General features: G+C 41.3%; 1 protein-coding gene across 5 annotated transcripts in view; it reads right to left on the reverse strand.

Annotated features, from left to right (window-relative positions):
• Window positions 1-25747, reverse strand: part of APP (amyloid beta precursor protein) — a 209536-nt gene that overhangs the window by 129355 nt on the left and 54434 nt on the right. For all 5 annotated transcript variants that reach the window (XM_065676759.1, XM_065676758.1, XM_065676756.1 and 2 more), the window contains exon 3: window positions 17599-17728. In XM_065676759.1, the coding sequence (XP_065532831.1) occupies window positions 17599-17728 (130 nt within the window). The remainder of the gene's footprint in view (window positions 1-17598; window positions 17729-25747) is intronic.

Here is a 25747-nt window from a genome sequence, read left to right on the forward strand (position 1 = left end):
AATTGTATGCAGCCAATTGCTCAGACATAATAAAAATGGCATTAGAGTTGAAATTACGGCTTCGATTTTTATTAGAATTTAAGTTACTCGTGAAACACCTTGACACAGGAGACATTTTATAAATTTTGAGAGCAGTTACATAACTGAAAATTGAAATAAAAATTTGCAGCTGCCTACCATTTTAAAGCTTAACAAAAGGAAAGGTATATGAGACTTCAGTATTACTCCTTTATGATATGCCAAATCAACTTGGGAGATCACTGTTGGCTAATGAAGGAGAACTAATGAAGTACTAAAAAGGTTCTTGGTAAGCTACAGGAAAAAAATGTTAGTTTAAGATTCAATCAGGTTTTAATCTAAAAACCTTGCTTCCCACACTAACTGACAAAGCAACACATCAAAACGGTTATGATTTACAGAATGGAGCAAAAGGGCACGTGGACGGGAAGTTCACACTGTAACCAGACTGAAGCCTAGCTTCCCCATGCCCAAACTTTGAAACCTGAAGAGAAACATTAAAGTTTGATCACATCAGTGCTCTACAAACAATACAGCAATGACTGTGATTCACACATGCTGTTTTCTATTTTCAGAGTCAACTCAGTATATAAGAGTATTAAACCCAACACAACTAAGGAAAACCACCCTTTGTAGCTAAATGGCCATTCATGAGTACGGGAGCTTGCATTTTCCAAAGACTGTGCATAGTGTAAATGCTATTTTACACTGGCTTAGGCCAACCCAAGTCACTGCCTCTCTCAAAAAAAGGGTGGCTCTATGCCCTCTCGGATAGCTATTGGCCTCCCTGTGGTAGTGCAGGTACCACAAGATGGAAACCCTGCCCAAAAGACTTCATTTCTTCCCAAACTAAAGAAAATGTATGCAATTCAATTCAAGCTTAGTGAGGTTATAAAACAGATGTAAAAAATTGCCTCGTATGCAGGGAGCAGAATTTGAGGTTGATTACAGAGCTTATGAGGGATTTCACTGTAAGAAGGAAATATTCCTCAAGGTTGTCCTCCAAAAAGGAAACTATGCACACACAAAAAAGTCCACGTTATGCAAAGGGAATGATCTTGCCTATCCCATATTCAGAACAAACTGAATAAACAAATCCAAGAAAACAGGTAAGAGGAAACAGTTCTGGCTGTAAGTTCACATGCATACTATTGATCATTTTTCATTTGTACTGAAAGGTGAAATTACAGGCTTTCAACCAACAGTGCAGGATGCTCCTCTGTGTTAAGCATCATAAACACAGTAAGATAGTCCTTTTCCCAAAGGGCTTGTAATCTCTTTTGGGTGGACTGGTTCCAAACAGCTGTAGTCACAGAGAGCTGACTGTAAATAATCAATCATTTTCTAACAGATTAGGAACAGTCATGAGGGGAAGGGACAAAATACCATCTATTCAGAAATTGTGTCCTAGGTTGAACTGCAATATAAAGGTACAAAACCACTTCATATATAGGACCAACTCAACAGCCCAGGGAAAATACAAGCCAGTCTCCTCCAAAGTATGGAGGATCAGAGTTCCTAAGGAGCAGTAACTGCTAATATATTCACCCAAGTACCTTCTGGAAAAAGTAATAGAAGTCAGTATTATTACAGAGCCAAAATTAATTTGTGTTACCAAAATTAACTTTGATATCAAATTGTTATAATTCAATTTTCAGTTGACCTAGTTGCAATGATCTATTAGGGAAAAATTGGGTAATTTAAATATTTTGCATATCAAGAACTTGCTGACAAAGCTTTTGGGACTTAAAGATCAAACATATTAATGCAGAAAGTAAATAACTTCCAATAATCACAACTGTCATTCATTATCCCTAGTACGGGCTTTTGCTATCTTCTGGTATTTCAAACTAAACAATTCAGAAGCATATTTAATGGCCAGGTTTGAGTACAGAACTAAGATACAACTCCTTCCTATCAAGTCTGCAGCTTTTAGGCATACACAAAAAATTCCTGGGTAGAAAACAACAACAAAAATTCAGGGGATTAAGAAGAAAGGTTACGATGGTAAATAATTTTTTTTTAAGCATACCCATTATGTTCTAGTAAAACTGAAGTACTTTGCATTAGCTCCAGGTTCACATATTTAACTGGACCAAACTGCCCTTTAAGTTCCCTTAGTGATCGTTAATAATTTCCAAGTGATTCTGAGCATTCTTAAAAAATGTACTACTTATCAAGCTGAAGGTCAGTAAGAAAACTCAAAATGTCTGAATGAAGTTTAAATCCACAGTGAGAGCAAGATGCAGAACTGCTCATACATTCACTAATACAGACGAAACCACTCATGAGGAAAGACTATACTGTAATCAGTAACCCAGCACCAATTCTTTAAGCTAATGGAGTATTAAAGCTATTAGCTTTACTTCTGCTAACAAGTAGGTTGTGGCTATTATTAAGTATTATGCTGGTACGTTCTACACATAAGCAGATCAAGAAGTTTAAAAACCAAACTGGTCATGCACAACCACTTTGCAGAACCAGTTTTCACTTCCATCACTGTAACTCCCCTGCGCTGGCTTGTTTCTTCAGTTTTAGCCCAACACAGGTGCAAGCGGAGAAGAGCAGAGTACAGTCCCATTCAAATAAAATCAATGCAAGCCGTCTCATGGAGAGGAAATGAATAAATGTAAGCATAGGATTAAAAAGTCGCAAACATCCAGACAATCCCATCAGATGCTTGCTTTGGTAAGTGAATGCCAGTACATTCCTACTCCCAAGTACTGTAGCTGCTCTTTAGCTGCCTGTAACAACAGACTTGAGTAAACTAGAGAAACTCGTGATACCCCCTATACCAACAGGCTAGAGAAGACTGGCAGGCAGGCAAGATGATGGTAGGAAGTAACAGGTCACTTCGGAGGGGACAGAGTACTTTCCCATCAGCAGCAGGCCCTGGCTTCCAGAGGCTGAGCTGGCAGTTCCTTGAACCACCCAGTCCATCTTGACCACTTACCCCCCCCCCCCCCCCCACACACAGCTTTTGTGCTTTCAGGGCACAAAAAAAAAAATAAATCTTACACAGTCAAAACGGTTCCTCAAAAAACATGCACTACTGTTCTACTTCTTTTGGACGAGGGGTGGGATGGAGGGCTGCCAGTTGTAGTCTAATCAGCTCTTGGGTTTTGGGGCTGTTGACAAATCATGTGTCCAAATTTGAAGAGCTTCAAGAAAAGCAAACTTTAAAAAAAACAAACAAAAAAACCCACCAACAAAACCAAGACACACAAACCAAACCAAACAATATCCCCTATCTCCCCATCAAACTCATCAAAAGCAAGAATTGAAAGAATTCGGGACAGTTCTATTAAAAACAACAAAACGCCAAATGCAACTACATGAGAAAGTTCTTGAGTTTCTGTTGCTACTTACCCCACAACACGGCATACTAAAAATAGCTTGCTTTTCCAGTTTCAAAGAGAATCTGCTGTCTACATGGATTCATCAAAACCTGAATTCCTAGATGGTAAATGGATGCTTCATTCTCACAAATTGCAAGAAAACAAACCCCTACGTTTCACCACAAAATGTCTCCTGTTACACTGTAGTTTTTAACACTGATCACAAGTATAAGGTTTCATGTGAGGGAGAATGGAGCCCAAAGGGAATTTCTGCTTGCATGATAAAGATGCCTGTGCTTGTGTATGAGGGACTGGAAGTGCTGAAGCATGTTTGACCTTCAAATGTCAGCATGTTCATCTTGCGAAGACTTCGGATGTTTACACAAGCATGAAGTGCTGTAACTCTTCCCTAGAGACACACTCTGAGCTCAGCGATCCATCAAGCGGGAATACGGCTGGTGTCATCCCAGCATAGCTCTGTGGACACAGCCCTGTAGCCCTTGAATACCAGCTTGCCACTTCCTGGGAAAGCTGCTGGGTCCAGCACAAGGTTGTATCTCTCCTTCACCCCAAGGCTGTCAGGATGAGGTCTGATGAATGAACTGAGCAACTTCCAGCAGTTCAAGCACAGCCCTATAATGCTGCCATGCCTCCCCCTCCCTTGCCAGTTATGGATAGTTTATCCTTTGAGTGCAGATAAATGCTGTGGCACTGCGCTGTCACATCGTAAGTACTAGGTTTATTGGTCCTCTTTACCTGAAGGGCAAAGTGCCCTAAATGAGAAATACTTTGCTGAAAAATAACCAAGCTTTTTCCCCACACTTACTGGAAGTCATTTTGCTTACACTTTTCCAAGGTTACAGATGAACTTTCTGACACAAGTTTCCTCCCAATGGCAGGCTATCCACTCAGGATGAGAATGTAAGGACATATTTATATACAGATGTTTAAGGTCTTGCAATGAGTGACAAAATACTTTTCACAGAAAGCCACTTCAATCGTTAAATACAGGGTTTTTCCAGTCTAAATTAAAGAGACAAATATGGACATTAATTTATACCAGCACTCTGACAACAAAAACCTAATATATATATATTATTGGTTATAGCACATGTTTTTGTTGCTGTTGCTGTGGTTAAAAAATTAAGAACCATTTTATTGTGCTACTTAAACCCCCTCCATTTTTGTTGAACAGTAATTCTGATGTCTTGATGGAAGTATTGTGACAAAAAAAAATAATCTAGAAACCACTTTAGAACTTAAATTCAAAGTGGTAGAGCTTAAATGCAAGGTCAGCTCTAAATTACATGGGCGCAATAATATTGTTGAAAGTAATGAAAGAAACAATGTGGACACAAAATACAACTCAAGGTGCATTGTAGAGAGGTTGTTGATACCCTGGAAGCATAGCCAATTTATGTTCCATGCAATGAGAGGTGGTTCAGCTGTTCCTAGACCCGAGGGCACTCTAGAAGCAGTAACAGACATATTCAAAGACAAAAAACCCAAGGAACTGTGCCCAGCATTCCCAAAGAATTCAGTCGTTTGCTTCTGCACAAAGGAATGGTCAAGCAGCATTGCTACCTTGCTTACTATTTCCTGCCTACATGGGAGAGAGGACAGTGCAGCCTCAGTCAAGAAATGTGTATTTTAAAAGCATGTCACAAGCCTAATCCACTTCTCCAACAAGATTTTGGAACTGTGGTTTCAATAGCATCACCTATAACAAAAAGACTCCTTCCCTAAAATTCTGCCCACTCCTGCAGCTTCTTCTTCTGAAGGGGGCCTATAGGGATGCTGGGGAGGGACTCTTTGTCAGGGACTGTCGTGACAGGACAAGGGGTAATGGGTTAAAACTTAAACAGGGGAAGTTTAGATTGGATATAAGGAGGAAGTTCTTTCCTGTTAGGGTGGTGAGGCACTGGAATCGGTCGCCCAGGAAGGTTGTGAGTGCTCCATCACTGGCGGTGTTCAAGGCCAGGCTGGATGAAGCCTTGTGTGGGATGGTTTAGTGTGAGGTGTCCCTGTCCATGGCAGGGTGGTTGGAACTAGATGATCTTGAGGTCCTTTCCAACTGTAACCATTCTATGATTCTATGATTCTTCTCCTTTGGATTTCAAACCCCATTTCATTCAGTTATAATGCTGGGTTTGATGCACTGGAAGAACAACAATGCTAACATTTTAAAAAGAGACAACAATGTTCTTGCATCCTGCCTACAAGATAATGAACTTCAAATAAAGACAGAAGAAATCTTCAACTCATCCTATGTTGACAGCCACACATGGGATAGAAATAGTGGAGAGGGAAAAAAATATTTTAAGGATTTAAGGGGGGGGTGGTGTGGTGTGTTTTTTGTTTAAGAAAAAAGAATTCAATGTAGCTGTAAGAAAATATGGAATCACAGACCTGCATTTTTCACTGCAAAGTGTAAATAAAAGACCATTTACAGTATTAATCAGATACCACAAAAGGGGAAACCAACGACCATTTTTGTTGTACAAAGTCATCTTAGTTTAGCTAGCTTTAAGTAGAATATCTCACAGCAGGTAGGTCATCTAAGAAAGCAATAGGATCTTCCTTCAACACAAATGAAGCAACATCCGAAACAACTGCCAGCCTGTCTATAATAGTTGTAATTGAGAACACTCCAATAAGGTAAATATTATTGGGATCCATTGAAAACAAAATATAAAATAGAAGGAAAGTTGAGGCAATTACCGCTTTATTTACATCTGATGAAGCCCTGGCAGGTGTGCACAAACACCTTACTGCTCAGAACCCAGAGCATGTTTTTGCTGTGAGAAGAGGGGATTTTTGACCTCTCAAGTGCTTGTCATGGTTTAACTCACAGTCAGTTCAACATCACACACAGATGCTCCCTCACCCCCCCTGCAGTGGGATAGGGAGAGAACTGGGGGGAAAAATAGTAGCAAAATTTGTGCATTGAGATAAAGATAGTTTAATAGTAAAGGAACAGAAGGGAAAATACTACCAGTAGTACTAGTAAATGAACTAGAATACTCAAGTGATGCAAAATGCAGTTGCTCATCACCTGCCAAGTGATGCCCAGCCAGTTCCCAAGTAGCACTCCCCAGCCAGCTTTGCCCCTTGTTTATACGCTGAACATGACACCATTTGGGGTCAGCTGTCCCAGTTGTTTCACCTCCCAACAATTTGTGCACCCCCTGCCTGCACGCTGGTGGGGTGAGAAACAGGAAAGTCCTTGATTTAGTGTGTAAACACTGCTAAGAAACAACTAAAACATCAGTGTATTATCAACATGATTCTCATAATAAATCCAGACCACAACACTGTACCAGCTACTAGGAAGAAAATTAACTCTATCCCAGCCAAAACCAGGAGAGTCTTACCTTGCCTTTGTGCTACACTGGACTGATCTCACAGATCCCAGGAAGGATCACAGGGTCTCGCTACCTGCCTGGCTCAGGCAGCATCGAAGTGACATTTGAAATGAGACGATAGGAGATGCATGGCAGAGCTGATGAAGAGCAGGGAAGGGGATGCAAGTAAGAGTAGCTTGGATAGCAGATGCTGAGAGGAAGCAGAAGAGGACATGCTGAGGAAACCGATGCCTAGCTAGGAAGAAGATTACTCAGAAGGAAAGGAGAGGTAGAGAAACATCAGTGCCTGGGGTGAGCAGACCTGAGTGGAATGGTAATGACAAGACAGTAGCACCTGGTCAGCCACAGAAGGGAGCAAGGCTGGAAAACCTGGAGTGAGAGAGAGACTTGGCAACAAAAGCAGCACAAGGACAAAAGCAGCCCTCCAAGATACAGGAAAACAGAAGAGCAGGTTAGAAAGGATGGGGGTAAGCAGCACTCTTTCACACAGGAGAGGAACCTACATAATTATGAGAATACGTATCTCAGTTCAAAAAACCACCAACTTTTAGCTCAAATGTTCCACAGCAGGTACCCTCAACACAACATCAATAAAGGGTGTAAAGTGTCAAGGAGCAGGCAAGAGTATTTCTTCAAGACAATGTCTGACGACCACCTCAACCAACTCAAGACTGAGGTTCCTAACACCTCATCAGTGATCCTGCAATGAACTGTTCTGTTGGGCTTTGAAACTTCATAGGCTCACAGCACGCACCAGACACTGCGGCAGGAAGATGAGCAGCTTGTGCACACACATACACACTGTGCAACAAAATCTACAACTATGCGATGACTTCTGCTTGCCTGGGGCCTGAAGCCTGCTGGTCTCATCTGATAACCTGAGGTCTCATATGGTGAATGACCATTACTCATCCATCCTCTCCAAGCTACTCACGACTTCGCAAAGCCATTTCAGAGCCTCCAGACATCTTCCTTTCTATGCTGGAAAGACTGTGTTATTTCTTCTACAGGAGCCATGTCATTCTTCAAGCACTCACCATCGCTCTAAATTCTTCAGTTTCTATTATACACTTATGAGGAAGGCCAGAACTGCACACAGTGTTCACAAACACAGGGAAGTCTGTAACTGACCCAGTGGTACAGTTATGTTCTACATCTTGTTTCCCATCCCTTTCCTAATAATCCCTAACACTGTTTTTTTGGCATCAATGAACTCATGTTTTCACAGAACTATTAATACCCAAGGTATCAGTCTTGAGAAGTTAGAGGCTAATCACAGTATCACTGTATACACTAGATGAGATAAATTTATTTTGTGCTTCATCCATGTACACTGCCTTTACTACATCAGTTTTCACCTGCCATTTTACCTTCAGTCAAAGACTCATCTGAAATTCTTCATACTTTGCCTTTATTAATTCTAACTTGAGCAACTTAGTGTCATCATTAAATTGGCCACTTATTTACCCTCTTTTCTAAATCACAAAGACTTTAAACGTCATAGGCACAAGAACTGATCTCTTGAGATTCTACTGGTGATCTTTCTCGACCTTGAGGACAGACCATTAATTCCTGCCTTTTTTTAATCTTTCCTCTTATTTAGCCACATAAGAGTTTTCTCTTCTATTCCATGGTAGATTAATTTCTTTAACAGCCTCTGGTAATGGACCTTGTTAAATTCCTTTTGGAAAATCAAAGTAGACACACTATCCATTTGCTTACTCCTTTAAAAAAAACCCCAAAACTGAAAGAGCCTCTTGCACAGTATCATACTCCCTGACAAGTCCAATATCCCTATGCCTATTCCAGCACTTCAAAAACACACACCCACCCCTCAAATAAGCTTACTGAAATGCATTTCCAGTCTCTTTCCCAGAACCTTTTAGAAATACCCAGTGATTCCCAATGTTGACTCTTCCTTTGCAGTTAAAAACTATCAAATCTGTTTGAAACATTCAATCCTCCTTGGAGACCAGAACATACTTAGCATGAGATATTACCACTGCTCTGTTATGTGAGAGAAATCTGTGGGAAGATGCTTCAAATGCAAACCAGTTTAATGATATCTGGTAATATGTACACTTCCTTTCCCTCCCTCTCCCCATATTTCCTTCCTAGAAGGGTAAGCAAGTAACACACTTTAATTAGCAGAATCCTCAGCTCTGTGACACCTCAAAGCTGCTCAGACTCAAAGTTCCTGGTTTGTCTGTTCCAAAAGCTGGATGCATACAATGAACAAGCTATGAGATTTATACAGTGGTTTCACATGTTCCTTACAGGCTGTGTGCCTGTGAATGCACACATCTATGAAAATCAAACACACCCGGTGTGCTTCATAAAGAATCCTGTGCATATGTGCACATACACATGAATGCTGTTTCAAACACTTCACAGTTTGGAGCCTGACTACCAATAGATACTTTGGGTTTTGAAACTTCTCCCCAGCCTTTCAACTACAAACTAGGGATGATGCTCCTCATTCTCATAAGGGTTATAAAACTAAACCTGTGTGTCCAAAGTCCTTGGGTAAGGTTAGAGAAATTTCTAAAAGGAAAATTACTTTTGCCTTCAGGCAGGATTTGAGTGGTGAGCAGTAACTAAGGCTGCAGGAGAGGCCAAGCTAGAAGATCAGAAGGGAACACCTCATGGCTCATTCATATGCACACAGTCAAATAGGGCAGGCAGATGGGGCTGCCCTGAAACTGAGGCCTCCCTGGTACCTCTTGCACAGGAAGGGTCAAACTACAGTTAGGAGGCAACCTTAGCTTCCCTCCTTTCCTAATTTTTGAGCTCTTTTCAACATTACTATACTCTTTCAGTCCTTTTTGTGCTTAACTGATTTTATATAAAGCACTGAAGTGTATACACCACTTGTTCTGGCTTCCTTTGTCCACTGTAAGGGACAAATATACTCCTCATTTTCAGTGTGTACCTATAAGCAATTTTTTTATCGCTTTATGAGTAGCTCGGCAGACCTGTCACATTCAAGATCTCAAACAGTGTTTGTGTTGTGACCAGTTCCACAAATCCTTTTCTTATTAAAACCTTACTGCAGTCACCAAACAAGTAAAACATACACCCTATAAATGCACAGAAACACACAAGTTTAGATTTATTTCTTTTCATGGGCTTATGCAAAAATGTTTTATATTTACCCTTAATCAGGTAAATTAATAAAGGCATATTCTGGCCACCACCAGAATGCTAATTTTGCTGTATTTTTTCACTTCAGGGTTTCTATGCCTTCAGCTAGGATCTGTCTAGACCAACAGACGAGCTGATGTTTGGCTGAAGTGAGGAGGTAGAAAACTCCAGAAACAGATCCATGACTGCCTGAAGAAGTTTTCATGCTCCTGATGGGTGATCACATTCAGGATTTCTCTGCCCACTCCCCACCTCTTCCTCCAAGCAGATGATATTCTGCCCCCTTAAACATGCAAAAGTCCACTTTAACAGTTCATACAGTCCTGCTCTGCAAAGAAGGTAGTTGGAAAGACTCAGTTATAAACCATGAGGCAACACATCTGCTAAGAGCTACAATAAAAAGATAAACTCACTATTGTTTGTATGCATCATCAGTAATCCAGCTGATGCTTAACAGCTCTTTTCTTCTCTATTACAGAAGCTGACCATAAAATTTGAGCCAGAGTTCAGGTATAACAGAAAACCATTTCTATTCAATGAAGCATATCAGGGCATGCTCTTAACTACAGTGCTGCACATAAGCACACTTAAGAACACACTTAAAGAACTGAGGCCCTAAGAGCTTTCCCCAGTTATCTCAGCCATGAGGATGCAGAAACAGGAAAAATCCCTATTGTTGACACAACAGCAAAGAGCTACCAGCCTGTAGCCAAGCATGGGTTTGGAGGTGGGCAGGGACCTGGCTAGGGAGCACCTGCCAAGGCTTTGCAGCAGTGGAAGGAAGACAGTGTGTTAGCAGACCTCATTATCCCTGCAGCGCTTCAGTTTCACAAAGACGTGTGCCTAGCCAGTGCAGGCAAGGCTTTCTCGTCTGCCTGCCGGCACTGTACCAAAAATACCACTAGCAGGGAGGAACATTGCCTGTGAGGGAGCCAAGAGAGATGGAACACTTCTTCCAATGAACAGCTGCACCTTTCACTGTGCCTAGGATTTCTCTACCTGTGCTCAACCCACTAAGTAATTCAGGTTGTCAGTATTTTTGGAGATCTTTCCGTCCCGTCAGCTGCCACGGTCAGTAAAAACAGACGCGATGGAGTCACGTAGGCTGAAACTAACTGTGCTTCTGTATTTTAGGAAGAGTGCGGTGTGTGGCCTGTCTGCATCACTGACATGGCTGAGCAGAGACTGAGGCAAGCTGAAGGCAGGCAGCTAAACTAGCAGGGACAGGAGAACTCTGAGACAATTATTTAATGTCATTCTGTTGATTAGGCACTGCATGGAAAAGCCAAAGTACCCAGAAGAGAAGCCACTGCAGCCAGAAACAGGTGCACTGCACTGAGAGGGGGAAGGAATGAAAGAGAAAAACAGGCAAGTAATGTCATGAAGTAGAGAAAACAGCATTTCACATGCTTATGTGAAAAAATCCCAGTTAAAATGCCAAGTGACCTACAAGATAAACCAAAAGAACTGACAATTACATATGTCTCTGTTTCTCTATTGAAATGATTAATTCCAGGCATAACACCTCAGTGTTTTCTTTGGTATTATTGGCTAGGAATGCGTATCAAAACTTTTAGTATGCCCTTTGTTCTGACATCAACAAGTGGTTAACTTTACAAGCTGTTAAGAATAATAAAGCCTGTCAAGTTAATAAATATTTTCAAGACGTCTTTGTTAAAACTAAGAAACAGAAGCCAGCTTTTCACTGCATAAACGAACAGCAAAATATACTTGTCATATAACCTAATCCACTTCTTTATGAACAAATGATTGCGAGTAATCACGTTTTGATTGACAGAGGCTACATACATAATGATATTCCAATACATCTGGATCCTTCAAACACTGCCTGAATACAGTGCTTAGCAGCATACATTAACAGGATAATGAAAGAGTCACATGTGAGTACACAAGCAAGCACTTTACACAGCCCAGTTAATCAGTGCCCCTGTAACTTCCCTTTACCCCACGTCACAGTTATTTGTTCCCCATGCCCACACACTGATCCACAGACATCTGCATAACTTAGCTTTTCCTCTCTCCAGGGTTCCACTGCACTATGAGCAGCTAGGCTCTGGCGTATTTCACCAACAGTAAATGAAACACCACCTATTCAGAAGTGTAGCCATACATTTATCCAAGGCATTCAAAGAATCAAAACACTGGGAGAAGAATGCCTCCTCCCACTGCCAGCCAGGAACAGAGTGAATTACCTCATTTCACAACCCACATTGCACAAATTCACCAGCTGCTTTTCCTCAGGCAAGAATGAAGGGAGGAAAGAGCAAACTAGAACTGCTTTTTGCCCACACTGCCCCAACACAGGCAGGAATCCTGCCCCCCTGCTGCAACTGGTGACAGATCTCCCTCCAACATTAACAAGGCCAGGTTTGCAGCCAGGACACTTTTCAAGGCCAGTTTCCATACAACAAAGTGGAATTCCTGGGCTTCTCAGCACTACCTGATGAAAGCCTGCAGTCATGCCCCACAGCAAGCTTACTGTCACTATTTTGGAGGGCTTGTCCTAAAAGCACCTGCTTTTTGCATACTGAGGGTGTGAGGATGCCAGTGCACGCACTCAACACCATGCCAAGGAAGTGCTACAGATCTTCACTCTTCCACCAGTACATCTCACGGCTCGTAATTGTTTCCTGAGCACCAAAGCACATTTGTGGCTGTAGGTCAAACAGCACACTCCTCACTCAAATAGCATAATTTAACCCTTTACTCTTCATATTAGCAAACACATCCTACCTCCAAAAAAACTCAAACCAACCTCAAACCCCAGATTTTTTGTTCCCCTGAAGACAGCAGTCTGACACCATCATTCAAGAGACCAAATTTCCACCTAGAGTCCCATTTCTATCATAAGATGGCTAACAGAGCTTTGAGTCATAACAAGCACACACTGGAAGATGTCATTTTCTAAAATCAGGAAGATAAAAATAAAGACAGTTTTAAGCCAAATGCCTTTAGTGTGTTCAGAAAGGTAACTAAAATTTACCCAACAATTCTCTTTTCACAAGAAGCTTCCCCTCTTCAATGAGCTGAAACTGCAGTAATCCCCCATGTCCCTGGAAGCACGCAGTGAATATATCAGTAAATCATATTTATTGCACAGAACATTTTCTAGAAGCTTACAGTTTTAAGAACATTGCAAAGCCATGCACAAAGGCACCAAATCTTGTCTTAAAATTAAATTAAACCAGATGCTTTTCTTCTTTGGGTTCAATTAGAATATTTTTAGGGGTGCTTTTACGTGGTCACTGCGAAGACCCATGGCTGACCCAAATAAGAGGCTTTCATTCTGCCTTATTCCTGTAAGGGTGGTGAGGTACTGGAATAGGTTGCCCAGGGAAGTTGTGAATGCTCCAGCCCTGGCAGTGTTCAAGGCCAGGTTGGATGGAGTCTTGAGTGACACGGTTTAGCACGAGGTGGCCCTGCCCATGGCAGAGGGGTTGGAACTTAATGATCTTAAGGTCCTTTTCAACCCTAACCATTCTGTGATTCCATGATTCTATTTAAATTACTGGTTTTATGCTTTAGTTGCACACACTTAAGAAAATAAAATATGAAGCTGTGTAATCTAATAAATCTGATCAATATTACTTAGAGTATACTGCTACGAACAGCTGCAGTAACTACCATCACGCACAAGTCTCAGAGAAAAATACTCATGAAGCAGCCAAGTGCTGTAGCAATATGCTCTCTGCATGTCTCAGAAAGCCTCGGCTGAAGCCTGGGATGCAAATGGACTGTGAAGATGCTCTGGCCTGAAAGCAGACACATTTCTGTCGCTCGCTGTTTCTCACCTCTGCGGAAAGCAAATGTCAAGATGGATAAAACTATAAGCTGACTCCAGATCCTGGAAGCGATTGTCACAGCCAAGTGAAATTTGTAAGACTCAACCCTGCAATGAGCTGCCCACTGCCAAACCCCCTTCTGGCATCTTAATTCTGACCAGAGTCCGTGGATTTAATGGTGGTCTGGCATGAGGGGGCTGCTTGCACTAAAATTACTGAGGAATGGGCACTGCTAGTGCCCGACTTGTGAAATTGCCCACTAGCAGCTACCACACGCAGCACTGACAGCAACATTAAACTTCTTGAGAATGTATCTTTTAACACTGAAGAAGTACTAACAGGAGACAGATATAAAAAAAAGAAACTACCAAAAAACAAGCTCTCAGAACTCCTGAACTCTGTAACACATAAAATTTAGGAAAAATATTCCAAGGCAGACATAGTACTGCTTATGGTGATAATTACTATAATCAGTATCCTCCTATTAAGCTGTCAGTGCAGGCTACAAGGTTACCAGCCCCCCCCCCCAAAAAAAAAGCCCCAACATGATATTGCATAAAATTATTAAAAAGATAATCTGTCAAATACCTTGAATACTCAGGTCCCCTGACGTACAAGGGACTCAGAGTATTTAAGGTATCTGACCACAACTTTCAGACTACAGAAAAATTGAAGTAATAAATCAAAAGGGTAACTGTCCAACAGGAAAATTAAATTAACAGTTCTCATTAAAAACCCCAAACAACAGTTTTTTTCCCCATCCTCCAAGACTTCTGCTCTTTCCAGAGGATCTGTTCACCTCATGACCAGCTTCACCACTGTGAAAGCAGTAAGCCAACAGGAGAAGAGAACATGGGCTGCTTGCAACAGATGAACACCCACTGCTGCATATTGAGCAAGCCTGACTTCCCATGATGGGCTGTACTCCCAGCCCCACATGTGGGAAAATGACCCACTCCTCCAGCCTCCTCCTCTAACGCACTTTCACCACATGCAAGGAAGTCTAACTTTAACCATACACAACAAGCAGAAGGCTGGTTGGCTGATGGACACATGACAGATAACAGCCTGCTCACCATTGTTCCTCCAGTGGAAGTAATTATGTGGCCACTTTTCCCTCTCCAGTAAACTTGTGGGAACACCGGTATCTAAGGCTTTTGTTTCTGTTAGTTTTACTGTAGTCATGGTCAAAAGACGACTGGCAGCATAGGAGAAGGATGACAAACACAAACAGGCAGGCACAACTGCATAAGCTCAAGTACGAGGAAATTAGACAAAAAAAAAAAATAGCGGGGGGGGGGGTTAAAATAGCAAATAGGAGCTAAAGGCAAAGCGTTAATGGACATGAGGCACTTAAATGTCTTTAAAAATTTTGCCTCCAGCAAGCAAAGCCTACCTCGCTACCTAAGACAGCAGACATGACATTGAACTCCTGATAGCTTTTCATTCAAAACCACACCTCAGGAAAGACAAGTCCAGCTCCTTACTCCTGCAGGGAGCTTCACATAGAGGACTATCATAAATTTATGAACTTCCTTCTAAATTACTAGACTTCTTATTCCTTTTACAAGACAACTGTTGGAGCACCTTACTCTTGCCTAAACTTCCTTGTAATTTCCAGATTAAATTTATTCATGGGCAATTTATATTCATTTGCTCTTGTGATGACATTGCCTTTCATCTTAAATTATATGCTAAGTTCTCCAGGGCACTGACCAAATCTACATAAGTATAGAGTCCGGAGCATAATAGTTCCCTGATCATAATTCAGAGCTTTACTTATGATGACAATGCAATAAATAATAAAATTCAGTTTTTATAGTTCCACTAGACTGATGATCTTTTGCCACACCTCTGATTAGTGCAATTGCACTCGCATGGAACCTGATCAAATATATCGTGATGAAGCCAGGTAAGACTGCAGTTCTGTCCTTCGAAAAACTAAAGAAAACTGCAACAAAAGGGTAGAAAAGCATGTCCCTTTTAGCATTAAAGCTTTCGGTGGAAGTGACCAACTTGCCTCACACACAAGTCTGGAAAACACTCAGAAAGCAGCAGGCTCCTTCCCATAGTCAGGATTCATATTACTAGAGGCAGGCCCTTCCCCCCACCAAGTCTTGAGTTAGAACACTTTTTCCTCAGAATAAACTAGTCATTGTTACCTACAGTAACATCAACATTACTAAACTCAAGGTTTAGAAACACCTATTTTGTATCCATACAAACAGGAGATCTATACACTTTACTGAACAATACAGTTTCCCTAATAATTAGTCCAGATTTTGCACACCTGCTCTTTTGGCACCTTTGACCATAGCAGTAGCATGTTTGTTAAGTTACTCTGCAGTCCTACTTTGTTAAATTGGCACCCTCACTACCTGGGCGTCAGGCAGAACATGCCATGTGTTTTGCCTATTCCACAAAAACGAACAGAAATTTGAGAAAGATTGTGTATTTTCTCAGTTTCTTTCATTATCTAATTCATGCAGTAACTGGCCTGAAAACCGCTTTCCATACATTTTAGCCGTCCTGGTTTAGGAGAAGGGCAAATTCCAAGTCTGAACTACAGCATTTAAACATGAAACTAGGCAGCCAATTCATCACAATTTAAATGGCAGTGGTAAACCCGCATATTTAAATAGTTCATGGAATAATCTCAACAAAATGTTGTGCCTAGCATGTTAATGAAAACAGCAAATATAATTGTTTTCTGAATGCTGTCAGAAGTTTAACAAAACAAAAATGAAGGAATGAACCTCCCTTTTAAACTTGAATTGATTCAAAGCACCAGGATACAGGAGACAATAGCAAGTAACTGCTACAAGATAAAGTTGCAGAAAGAAACACGGGAATTTCTAATCTAATTCTTGCTTACTTTCAATAAAAACAGATTGCCATTGACATTCACAGTCAACCCGGCTGATTTTAGCTGGGATAATGGTATTACTCTCCATAGTACCTGGTATGGGGCTGTGTTTTGGATTTGTGCTAGAAACAGCATTGGTAACGCAGGGATGTTTTATCTATTGCTGAGCAGTGCTTACACAGAGCCAAGGCCTTTTTTGCTTCTCACCCCACCCCACCAGTGGGTAGGCTGGGGGTGCACAAGGAGTTGGGAGGGGACACAGCCAGGACAGCTGACCCCAACTGACCAAAGCGATATTCCGTACAATATGGTATCATGCTCAGTATGTAAAGCTGGGGGAAGAAAGAGGAAGGTGAAAATGCGCAGAGTGATGGCATTTATCTTCCCAAGTAACTGTTAATACGTGATAGACCCTGCTGTCCTGGAGATGGCTGAGCACCTTCCTGCCAGTGGGAAGTAGCGAATGAATTCCTTGTTTTGCTTTGCTCACATGCACAGCTTTCAGTTTTCCTGTTAAACTGCCTTTACTTGAACCCACTTTTCTCACTTTATTTCAGCCCAAATCTTCTCACTTTTATTGTTCTGATTCTCTCCCATATCCCACTGTGAGGGGAGTAAGCAAGTGGCTGTGCGGGGCTTAGTTGCTGGCTGGGGTTAAACCACAACACAGACCAATTACTAGATGTTCAAAAGATAATGTGGGTGGGGAGGGGGAGGAAGGTATTTATTTAGGGAAACGGTAATGGTTTATAAGCAAAAAGACAGTAAACTAGGTGCACACATGCATGTCTTTGCTGGAGAAAAAGAGGGGAAATGACAAACATTGGGTAGTAAGCAGAAACCTGGTTTGCAGTTATTCATGAATATAGTATCAGGAAGAGCAGGTGCATTTTCTCTCCAGTTAATTCAGTTCCAAAGGACTGAACAACTGGGCGAAACCCATCTCAGAGAAGATGACAGCACAGAGGTATAAAAGATATTTATTCTCTATCTTTTTTAATGAACAGACCAAAAAGGAAAAAAAAAAACAACACAGAGCAAGACAGACTGAAACAGTCACTCACCCAAACACCTGTAGGGAACCACAATATGTGGGTGACTATTGCACTGCTTCCATCCCCTCTTGCACCAGTTCTGGATTGTAACGGGCTGGTTGGCTTCAACAACATTGGTGATTTGTAATTCAGGGTAAACCTAGCATTAGAAGTGTAAAAAAGACAAATGTTATCACAGGGTCATGCAATACTGTTACACATTTGTAACACGGATATTACAATACAATACTCTCTTTTCCTACCATCTTCCTCTTCTGCTAAGTAATGTTTTTACTTCATGGTATGAGTATGTGCACTTACCTGGAAAACTGGTGTGTTTGTTCACCATCTGAGCTGCCAGCTCAGAATACTATGGTGGCCAATAGCTGGCTGTCAAAATGCAACTTGGTTAAGCTAGAGATCACACTTGCTTAAGATAGAGATCAGCTAAACAGGTTTTACAGTTGGCCAAGATACCCTCTCCTCCATGTCTAGGCTGTTGCTCTCCTTGGAAAACTCCTCATCTCCATGCATCTAAAATTAATAGCATATTTTTATGTTCCTACAATAATTTTAGCAAGTATCATAATACTATCCCACTGCAGTCTGTGTACTATTAACAGTCTGTTGAATCAGTTTTTCCTATTTAGGTTTACATCACCTATATAAACCTATCCCCAACTTTCTTAAAATGCTGAGATCAAAATCCTGTCTGCTTTTAAAACTGCAATGCTCTTCTATGCCCACAACCATGCCACCAGCAAATTGGATGACTATTGGCAAGCCACAGCTTTGATCAAGCCACGTATTTGGTTTTTTATGTCCCTCAGTCCCTTTATCCCTTTTCTAATTTTACTGTCAGTAAGGGCTTATCTGGCCTCTTTTGTCAAGAAGAGGTCTGAGCTACTAACCTTTTACACAGACCCACCTCCCTGTCACTTTCTACATGTGCATTTTGGTCCATTGAGAGACACTGTCTGAACACTGTGCTGTGGTTCATGCTGTGAAGAATTTCAGAGCATGCAAAATGCATTCCTTACGGATAAAACTTAATGGGAATATGTGCTCCTGGAGCACACCTAGCAGATAGTTAGTCCATGCCACAGCAGGCTAGAGCTAACCAAAGCGAAGCCTGCACAGTGCACCCAGCATGGATGCTCAGCCCCTGCTGCTTCATTCCCAACTCTCACTGCACCACAGCAGTTGCTAACACAGCCTATAGCTCTCACTTTTGAGTTTTCAAATTGGCAGTCTATCTGCCCTGACATCATACTCAGAAGGTACTAGTTTTCCTTTGCCTTTCCTCAAGCAATCCTTACCAATTTCCAAGTATGTCAGATCTGAGGATTTAGGTGGACTGAAAACTACAGTCTACTTACACCTACCAGTGGAAAAGACAGACAGAAATAGAAACAAGCCTGAGGAAAAATAAGTAACTGGAGATGGTCCAAAAACACCCTGTAGAAAAGGAACATGACTCCAGCTAAAGAGAGCTGGGCTGAGATTTGGTGAATTTTGGGAGTCTAAACTCAATGCTTGGAAAATCACCCTGAGAAACTTAGGAGCAGTGCCCTGAGGAAAAAGGATTTATCTCAATCACCTATCTCCCCGAGCTCACAGCATCCCAGTAGGCCCTCCTCTGACCGAAGATTTATAATGTAATGAAGGATGCAGGCTATTGAACTGCAGCTCGTTTCAAACTTTAAAAGACACTAATAAACAACAGTACAGCCTTTTCAGATGTGAGATCAGTAGTCTTTGAATGAACGTGGACTGGGTCACAAGCATGGTAACAACAGAAAGTAATCACAGCATAATTTGAAATACTTGGGTCAAACTTCTTACTTCCATTAAGAAACAGGAAGCCACTAAAATAATTGTAAAACTGAACTATATTAACAGTTTAACAGACAAAACAAGGCCAGGCACAGTAACAGTGCCAAGAAAATTACTATAGAAAGAAACACTATAAAACAATGCACTTGATGCTAAAGAGACTGATTGCCAACCTTGCCTTCTATTACAAAACAGCATTTTTTAATCAGATACCTCTTGCTTTGCATAAGTACTTCACAGAAGCCATCTGATACGTTTTTTTGACAGCTTCAAGAGCACATTCAGCTCACTACAATTAAAGTGGGTGCAGAGGCTTCAGACAGCAACCTTCTACATTAACCCAGCACACAAGATACAGTTCACTTTAAGAAAGCCCACAGAGTAGAACTCAGAACTTAACAGTGAAAGCTTCCTGCACTCAGAAGACTGCAGCTTTGCTTTGTTCTTTTTGTCAGCAGGTGACCAGGGCTAATGGTCATTGTCCACATTACAAATATATCACCATTTTTACAGTACTTGTATAAAGCAGAGGAACTTGCTGCTCCCTCTGCTCCATCAGTGCTTCAATTACTGAACTCTGAACTGGAACAGCAAGGCTCCAAATTCAAGGAAAGCTCCCCTTTCCTCTGCAATCTCTTTCTCTTTTCTCTTGGGTCCCCTCAGCTCCACCAAACATGCTCATGCTTCTGACTCTCGTCACAGCACTACAAAAACGGATCAGGAGGTCACCATGATTGGGAAATTTCACACCTCAGCTACTGTACAAATATTACACCACAGGGCATCATGGCTGCCTGAGGAGCTAACAAGCCAAGATGCAAGAAAATCAGATCCTTCTCTGATGCCTTTAGCATCATCATGCTGCACTCTTCCAAGTTCTTATGCCTGCAAACATCACATCTGAATAATTACAGCCCACAGCTATGTAATACTGCATGCTGTCACAAACCACGCACTTGATGTATCACTGTGTCACCGAGATGTTCTCACCAGAGACATTTTAACGTTGCTTGGGGTTAAGCGGCACTTGTCACGTACAGAGGAAGTAAATGCCTTAAGTGAAGATGACTGAAAAAAAAAAAATCTCACAAAGTTTTGACTGGAATGTTAAAAAAAAAAAAAAAAAGAAATTAAGGGAAAAAAAAACCCTCAAAGCAATTTATGCATCCACAGTAACATGTAGGTAGCTTTAAAATGACAGAAAATAGGATTCTGATCTGTGAGAATTAAGACACACTTGGTTGCTTTCCTAAGGAGAACTACTACTGTAGAGCCTTACTGAAAGAACAGGATTGGGAGGGGAGAGAGGGAAATCAGTGTTTTATGTTTTACATTTGCCAAGCCCACCTTTTTAGGTTCTGCTTAGTACAGTGGACCAAATTCTAAGCAGTTAACAGAATTTGTCAAGAGCACACAAGGGCGAAGAAATACAAAGAACCCTCCTCTTCTGTTTCTACATCAGTTACTAAACTCCTAATTACTTTTGACAGCTCACACAAAGCTCCGTCCACCCTTCACAACAGAAAACAGGCTTTGGATTTCATTATCAATAGGTTAATGCCAGCAGTGTGCATGCACTGAGGAAAGTTCCCTTCACTACACTTACATAAGGTATTTGCTCTGAATTGAAGTGGGACCTGCTTAGTGGCACAGAAAAATGAGCCTCGCATTTATTTTTAGTGTCCCTAATGAGCCACTGCTCCTTCTAGAGAGTCAGGGCAAGCAGGAACAGGAAGTTACAGGAGATCCAAACTTCCAACGTTATTGTCACCTGCTTGCAGGGTAATTCCTTTAGTATATTTCAAAAGAAACAGTGGAAGAAACAGAGGTCAACATAATCTAAAAATTTTAACTGTCAATCAAGTTACACCTAGATCTTAATTTACTTCCATTTTCATTACTAAGCTTCCCCTATTACACCAACTTCAGAAACAAACATCTAAAAAGCCTCTGCACTCAGGCTACTTAGAATTTAGTGTAATCTTGTTTACATTCTCGTTTACCACTACCAAGCCTGGTGACAAATGGATTCAGGACTCAAACGTAGATGTGCTTAAGGAAAGAAAGGGCATTTTAATCCGTCTGCATACAAAGGTGTTGATAGAGTGGTGACAGTGCTACAATAAACTAGTTGAGTATGTGTTACCTAACAGGAGAATAGGGATTATTTTGAAACAAATCTAGGAAAACCAGAAAGATACGACCAAGGAAAACAAACAAAGCAGCACGCATGTGGCCACCACCACAGCTACCTGCAGAAGGAAGACCAGCCGGGAGGCCTTCTGGCACAGCCAACACAGGCGGGTGCACACACCGGGAATGCCGGGCACACACATGGGGTGGGGAGACTATTTCAGGAAAGCCCGGCTGGGCCAGGGGATGACAGTCACAAGTATGCTATGGGCAAGAGGCAGGCATTGCTCCCAGGTGGCATGGGGAGGTGAGGCCCTCCTGGAATACCAGCCCCAGTGGTGAGGATAACAGCTCAGGGGGCTTAGATGACAATGAGCTGAAGAGCAGTGAGGAGATCACATATCCTGCGCAGAAGGACCCAACTCGACACACAGTCCATTTAGTGTGGCCAAGCTTGGCTGAAGCTTACAACCACCTTCATAAATTTAAAACTTGTGAACGTCTTGATTTACTGCATTTGGTTAAGGGTGGAAGGGAGCTCTGGAGGTCTCCTGGCCCTACTCCTCTGCTCAAGATGGTTGGCCAGGACTGTGTCCAGACAGCTCATGTATCTCCAGGATGGAGACTCCACAGCCTCTCAGGGTAATACTTCGCCAGGGCTCAAACATCAGCATTAAACACAAGTGAAATCTCTGAGCAATATTTCCTTTTTTTAATCAATCCCCGATATATGATTATACAAGTAGGCTTTTCTCTACACAGTCATAAACACACAGCAAATTAACTCTGTACTTCTTGATGCGATCCTGAAGTAATACTTGAACATAATCGTGAGGCATAATCATCTCTCATACTAAATGACATTTACATTTAAAACCATAGTATTTCACCTCTTGGTATTATTCATTATGTCTCTCATCATCTAGAGTAACTACAACCATTCAGAATATTGCTTCTTTTACCATATTTTCAAATACATTTTTGAAAGGTTTACAAGGTTAGCTGATGATTAGGAGTTATTTCACTAGTGGAGTTATTTCAATTTACTGATGCATTTTTTTATTACACAATTGGAATAACAATAGAAATAAATACAAAACTTGCAGTACTATTATAATGTATATGGCTGGAATTAGTGATACAGATTTACTTCTGGTTGAAATTAAGGATCTTTTCCTCTATATTCCAAAAGCAGAATCATCCTAGGGAAGAGATCAAGATTCAGCTTCAGAACAACAAATGATATGAGTTACTAATGGAGTGAAACACACACATCCACGCACTTGCAAATACACAGAAGTACACACACTCCTTGTAAAACACAGGACAGTGTTACACTTAACACAAACAAAAAAAAAAGGAAGAAAGAAACATTATTTTAGAGTAAAGAATGTAAGGCATAATCAGGAACTGGTGTCCATCTTTGCCATCAATTTGGAATGGCAGAGAACCTTGGCAACAGGCAAAACCAAACTGTTTAAAATTAAGGTGCAAAATTAACATGTAATGAATTGCCATTTTTTATTTAAACACCATCATTTTTTTCTCCAAAGTGCATCCCACATCAGTTTGAATGCTGTTCCAAATCAGAGATGTGTTTTAGTTTAACTGCACCAAATCCTGTATCAGTCTGAAGTGGACATATTTTCTTACTATAATTTCCTTCCACCCTCTTTCCTTGTCCTTCAGTTGTTTGCTGTACCTACCCACGATATCCTGGCTTAAATTAGATGACACATTTGGTTTCTAGATCTTCTTTGACCCTAAGCTTCAGCACCTGGCACAGCAAGACTTTGAAGCCAGCCTGAATTCAATTGTAACACTCAACTCCTACTCTCCCAATGACAAGAGTCTGCTCAGACTCTCTGCAAGCATGATGCCCAGTCTCTCTGCAACGTGCCATTGAAGAACTGGTGCTAATGCACCCCAGAGCTGACAGGTATTTACGAGCTGCCATTCTGCTTGAAATCTGTCTCATACAGTCAGTGACAGTATCTGTATTAAAAACTAAATGCAAGACTGACTAGCAAAGAATACTCATACAGATAGAATAAATGAATAAGAAATTACTGTTGCAAATAGTCAGAAACTAATTAGGGTGGCTTTAGCAGCTGCACCTTTAACAATTTGAATCATCTGAATGACTTGATTTACTTAAAGAAAGGTGAAGATAATCAAACTAGGATACACTTTGTATTACATCCAGAATCTCCCTGCTTACTCTTGTCCCCTACATTCCCCCAAGAAAGGAAAAAAACCCAACCAAACAAGTTGGTCTGTGAGCAAGTTTACTTTCAACTGGACTATGCAACTTTGTACTATGAGTATTCTATACTTACACTATCCATGTTACTTTAACATTGAGAACTGTTCACAGAAATTATCAGACGAGTCACTTTTTTAAACAGTAAACCAAAGTCACAGATGTGACACAGGTAACTATTTATCTCTGTGCTTTAAGTGATTTTTCTTTACCACTTCAGTGAAGTAGTCTGCAAACAGCTACTGCGAGCACGAAATAACCACAAGTGTTTAGGAAGACTGTGGTCTTAAAATGGTTTGTGGAAAATGTCCTTTGACAGCGAGCACATCTGAAGGATAGCTAAATAAAGCTTCAACTATGAAAAAAAGCCTTCAGTTCCAGATTAACAAATTGTAGCTGGATCAAAACTATTTCTATTTCTTTCTAGAGTGTATCTTCAAGTAAATAATAATAATAAAAAAAATCTTTCTGGAGGATTTTCCTGTCAGAGGGTTGAAAGCAACCTACATGTTTGAAACACAGAAAGAAACAGAAGAACAGCTCCTTCCCAGTGTTTTGCATTGGTATGTTACTGAAGAACAGCAACAAGCAGACACGCTGCACTCATTTTCAAGTGTTTGGCATGTCCACACAGAGAACACAGTAATTGTTCCTGTGGGTCCATGAACAGTGTCTCTGCAAGCTTTCCAACCCATGACTTCGGCAGCAGCGATGCTGTGGAGTCCCAGCTGTCCCAGATCAGCTGTAGCAGTACTGGTATCACATGAGCAGCAATGACACAAGCACCGCCAACCCTGAATGAAATGCCCTGTTCTCAGTTTTGCAGCCTTGTATCTGGAAATTAGACAGCTATATGCAGGTTCCAGTTCTTACACATGTCTCGTGTCAAAATATTCTAGTTTATTACTGGTTTTTACAATCACTTTTCTACATTACTATAGAGGGTTTCAGCATAAGGTAATTTTCAATCCTTATTCACTAAGATTTAAATTGCAATTGGGACTCAGGAAGCAAGAATTTTTAAGGAGTGGTGGTTTGGGGTTTTGTCTGGGATTTGTTTTGCTGTTGTTGGTGTTTGCTTGGTTGGTTTTTGTGTTGGTTTTCTTATTGTTGTTACTTAGTGCTGCAAAGTCATGTAATTTAAAGACTAAAAATTATGTCAAACTAAAAACCTCCATGAGAAAAACAACACGAGCCTCACAAAGTCTTGTGGAAATACTCTCCCTTAAGCTCTCTTATTTATGAATAAGGAAAAATCAATCACTGTACTGCACACCCATTAACACATTCAGCACACAACGCAGGCAATGGATGCTTATTACCCTTATGATCCCTCCCATTTCAACCAGCTATCCTAATTTTTTGCCTGTTTCTTCAGCAACTGCTGGCCCCAGGTATGATTTTTAACCCTTGCTTCCTGTGCACCGCGCTCTAGCCATAACCCTTGGTTAGGTCTGCAGGCTAACCAGGTGAAACAGCAGCCACTGTAAACCTAAAGAACAGTAACCTCTGGTACATCAGCTCTGCAGTCTTGTTGCACAAACACAGATGTTAGAGGCACAGGCATAACCCCTGCAATGAATTACAGAATCATAGAATCATAGAATAGTTAGGGTTGGAGAGGACCTTAAGGTCATCAAGTTCCAATCCCCTTTCCATGGGCAGGGACACCTCACACTAAACCATCTCACCCAAGCTCTGTCCAACCTGGCCTTGAACACTGCCAGGGCTGGAGCACTCACAACCTCCCTGGGCAACCCATTCCAGTGCCTCACTGCCAAGCAAGGTGGAGAGTGGAAGTCATGCAAGCTTTAGACAGATTTTGACGCACCAACACAAAAAACCCATGCTATGTGTGGTCCTTGATCAGAGTAACAACTAGCACATGGGTTTGTTACCAGCACTGTCCTCACACTAAAGCCAAAACACACAGCTGCACCAGCTGCT

This window comes from Lathamus discolor, chromosome 4 (genome assembly GCF_037157495.1).
Source record: "Lathamus discolor isolate bLatDis1 chromosome 4, bLatDis1.hap1, whole genome shotgun sequence".
NCBI lineage: Eukaryota > Metazoa > Chordata > Aves > Psittaciformes > Psittacidae > Lathamus > Lathamus discolor.